General features: G+C 73.7%; 2 protein-coding genes across 2 annotated transcripts in view; both read left to right on the plus strand.

Annotated features, from left to right (window-relative positions):
- Nucleotides 1-348: 348 nt before the first annotated feature.
- On the plus strand, nucleotides 349-1,308 carry LOC121660674 (neural Wiskott-Aldrich syndrome protein-like; the record flags this gene model as incomplete). Its single annotated transcript, XM_042020103.1, has 2 exons — nucleotides 349-717; nucleotides 1,229-1,308. Coding segments are annotated over 2 exons (449 nt in total), but the record flags the coding sequence as incomplete, so codon positions are not given.
- Nucleotides 1,241-2,575, plus strand: part of B4GALT3 (beta-1,4-galactosyltransferase 3) — a 4,148-nt gene continuing 2,813 nt past the window's right edge. The window contains exon 1 of the mRNA XM_042020101.1: nucleotides 1,241-1,600. Coding sequence (XP_041876035.1) covers nucleotides 1,345-1,600 — 256 coding nt within the window. The 5' untranslated portion in view covers nucleotides 1,241-1,344. The remainder of the gene's footprint in view (nucleotides 1,601-2,575) is intronic.

Here is a 2,575-nt window from a genome sequence, read left to right on the forward strand (position 1 = left end):
ACACGTGGGCTGGGGGGATCCCGAGGGAACGGGGGGGACACTCGCGGCCGGGAGGGGACACGGGGGTGGCAGGGATGGGGGGACACGTGGGCCGGGGGGATCCCGGGGGAACGGGGGGGACAATCGCGGCCGGGAGGGGACAGGGGGGGTGGCAGGGACCCCCAGAGGGATGCGGGGACACGTGGGCCGGGGGGATCCCGAGGGAACGGGGGGACACTCGCGGCCGGGCGGGGCCATGGAGGTCGCGCGGCCGCCCCGGGCACGGGGACACGGCCGGGGGGGGACACACGTGGCGCCCCCCCCCCCCCCCAATCCCGCGCTCCGCTTCCGGCCCGCGCCCAATCACAGCGCGTCTTCTCCGTGACGCCACTAACGGGCGTGGCAACCAGCGGGAGGGGGCGGGGCCATGCGCGGTTGCCACGGCGACGGCGCCCGCTACGACCGCGCCCCCCCTTGGGGAGGGTCTAATACAAACCAATACGGCCCTTCCACAACCTGGGGCTCCCCCGGGTCCGTCCGGGCCCCGGGCCCTTCCCGGGGGTCACCGAGCGCCACCGGAGCCCCCGCAGCCTCTCGGGACCCTCGGGCCCCACCCCGGTCCCCCGCGGCCGCCCCCGGAGCCGGACACCGTCGCGCCCCCGCCCTGTGACGTCATCACGCCGCGCCCTCCGCTCCAAGATGGCGGCGGCCGGGCGGGGCTGAGCCGGGCCCAGGCAGGTACCGGGAGCGGAGCGGGGAGCGGCACCGGGGCCAGACGGGAGGAACCGGGGGCAGAGGGAGGCACTACCGGGAGGGCAGAAGCGGGGCCGGGGACGGCTGAACCTGGGTGGGCACAGGGACCGCGGCTGGAGGGGCTGGACCGGCGCGGGGAGCAGGGACCGGGGCCGGTAGTACCGGGAGGGGGCAGTACCGCGGCCGGGAGGATCCGGGGGGAGCGGGACCGGGACGGGCGGAACGGTACCGGGGTCAGGCAGCTAGCGGGACCGGAATGGGCTGAGCCAGAACCGGGGATGGGGCCGGGCGGGGACTGAACCGGGCCGCTCCCGGTACCGGAGAGGGGCTGAACCAGGGCTGGGCGGGACCCGAGCCGGGATCGGAGCCGGGCATTTCCCGGTACGGGCGATGAGCTGAGCGAGTCCCGCGGCTTTCCCGGTACCGGCGAGGCACCGATCCATCTCCACGCAGCGCCGGGGCTGCTCCCAACTCCGGTCCCCGCTCCCTCCCGCAGCCCCCGCGATGCTGCCCGGTGCCCCCGCGATGCTGCCCGGCTGTCCCCTGCCCCGGGCCGGTTGGGCGGCTCGCCGGTGAAGCGGGCGGCTCCCCGGTGAAGCGGGCGGCCCCGCGATGCTGCGGCGGCTGCTGGAGCGGCCGTGCTCGCTGGCGCTGCTGGTCGGTTGCCAGTTCGCCTTCGTGGCGTATTTCTCGCTGGGCGGGTTCCGCAACCTCACGGCGCTGTTCGGCCGCTCCGCCGGGCCCGTGTTCGATTATTCCCGGACCCACGACGTGTACGCCAACCTCAGCCGCCTCGGGCCCCCCCGCGCCGCGCCCCCGGACCCCGCCCGCCCGCTGCCCTTCTGCCCCGAGCGCTCGCCTTTCCTCGGTGAGGCACCGCCCGGGGAAACGGCGGCGAAACCGGGGGTGGGTGGGGGGCGTGGGGGGAGCGGGAGGGGAGGGAGAGAACGGAGACCCCCAAAGGGAGGGGGTGGAGGGGGGGAGAGTGGAGCCCCCCGGGGAGAAGAACCGGAGCTCCCCAAGGGGGAGAATGGAGCCCTTTGAGGGGAGGAACCGCAGCGATTGCCCCGTACACCCGGGAAGAACCGAGCCCTTCCCCGGTACCGAACCGCTGAGCTCCGGAGGGGAGGGACCAAGGAGCGGCTCCTCCCCGTGGGGGGGGGGGGGGGGGGAAGAACCGGCCCGGTAAAGAACCGGTGTCACCCCCAGCGCCCCCGGGAAAGAACCGGCTCCTCCCGGGGCAAGAACCCAACCCCACCTCGGGACAGGAATCGCTTTCCCCGGTCCCCGGGAGGAAGAACCGGTTGAACCGGTTCTGCTCCGCCTTGGGGAGGAGCCGCCTCCACCGACAGAACCGCGGGGAAAGAACCGGCCCCACAGCGGGCGTCTGTGGAGGGGCTGCCCCGGTTTGGGAGCGGGGGGGACACAAACCCCCCCAGGATCCCCCAGTTTGGGATGAGGGACGCGTCCTTGGGACCCCTGGTTTGGGACAGGGGGGGACAAACCCCAGCACACCCCCAGTTTGGGATGGGGGGTGGAAAAACCCAGCCCAGTTTGGGATTTGGGGGGGCTCAAACCCCTGGACCCCCCCTCCCCAGGATTCCCAGATTTGGGATGGGTGGGGAAACACAGCCAGCCCAGTTGGGGATTTGGGATGGAATGCCCACCCCTGATCCAGGAGGGGGTGGGGACACCCCTGGGACCCCCCAGTTCGGGATGGGGGGAACAAACCCCCGGGGTTCTCTCGCTTTGGGATGGGGAGAGAAAGACCCCTGGACCCTCTGTGGGTTTGGGATGGGGGGGGGGGGGGGGGGCACACCCAGCCCAGTTTGGGACGCGCTGG

This window comes from Corvus kubaryi, unplaced genomic scaffold (assembly GCF_017639235.1).
Source record: "Corvus kubaryi isolate FWS band 111438036 unplaced genomic scaffold, C.kubaryi_AGA036_p1.0 36779, whole genome shotgun sequence".
NCBI classification, from domain to species: domain Eukaryota; kingdom Metazoa; phylum Chordata; class Aves; order Passeriformes; family Corvidae; genus Corvus; species Corvus kubaryi.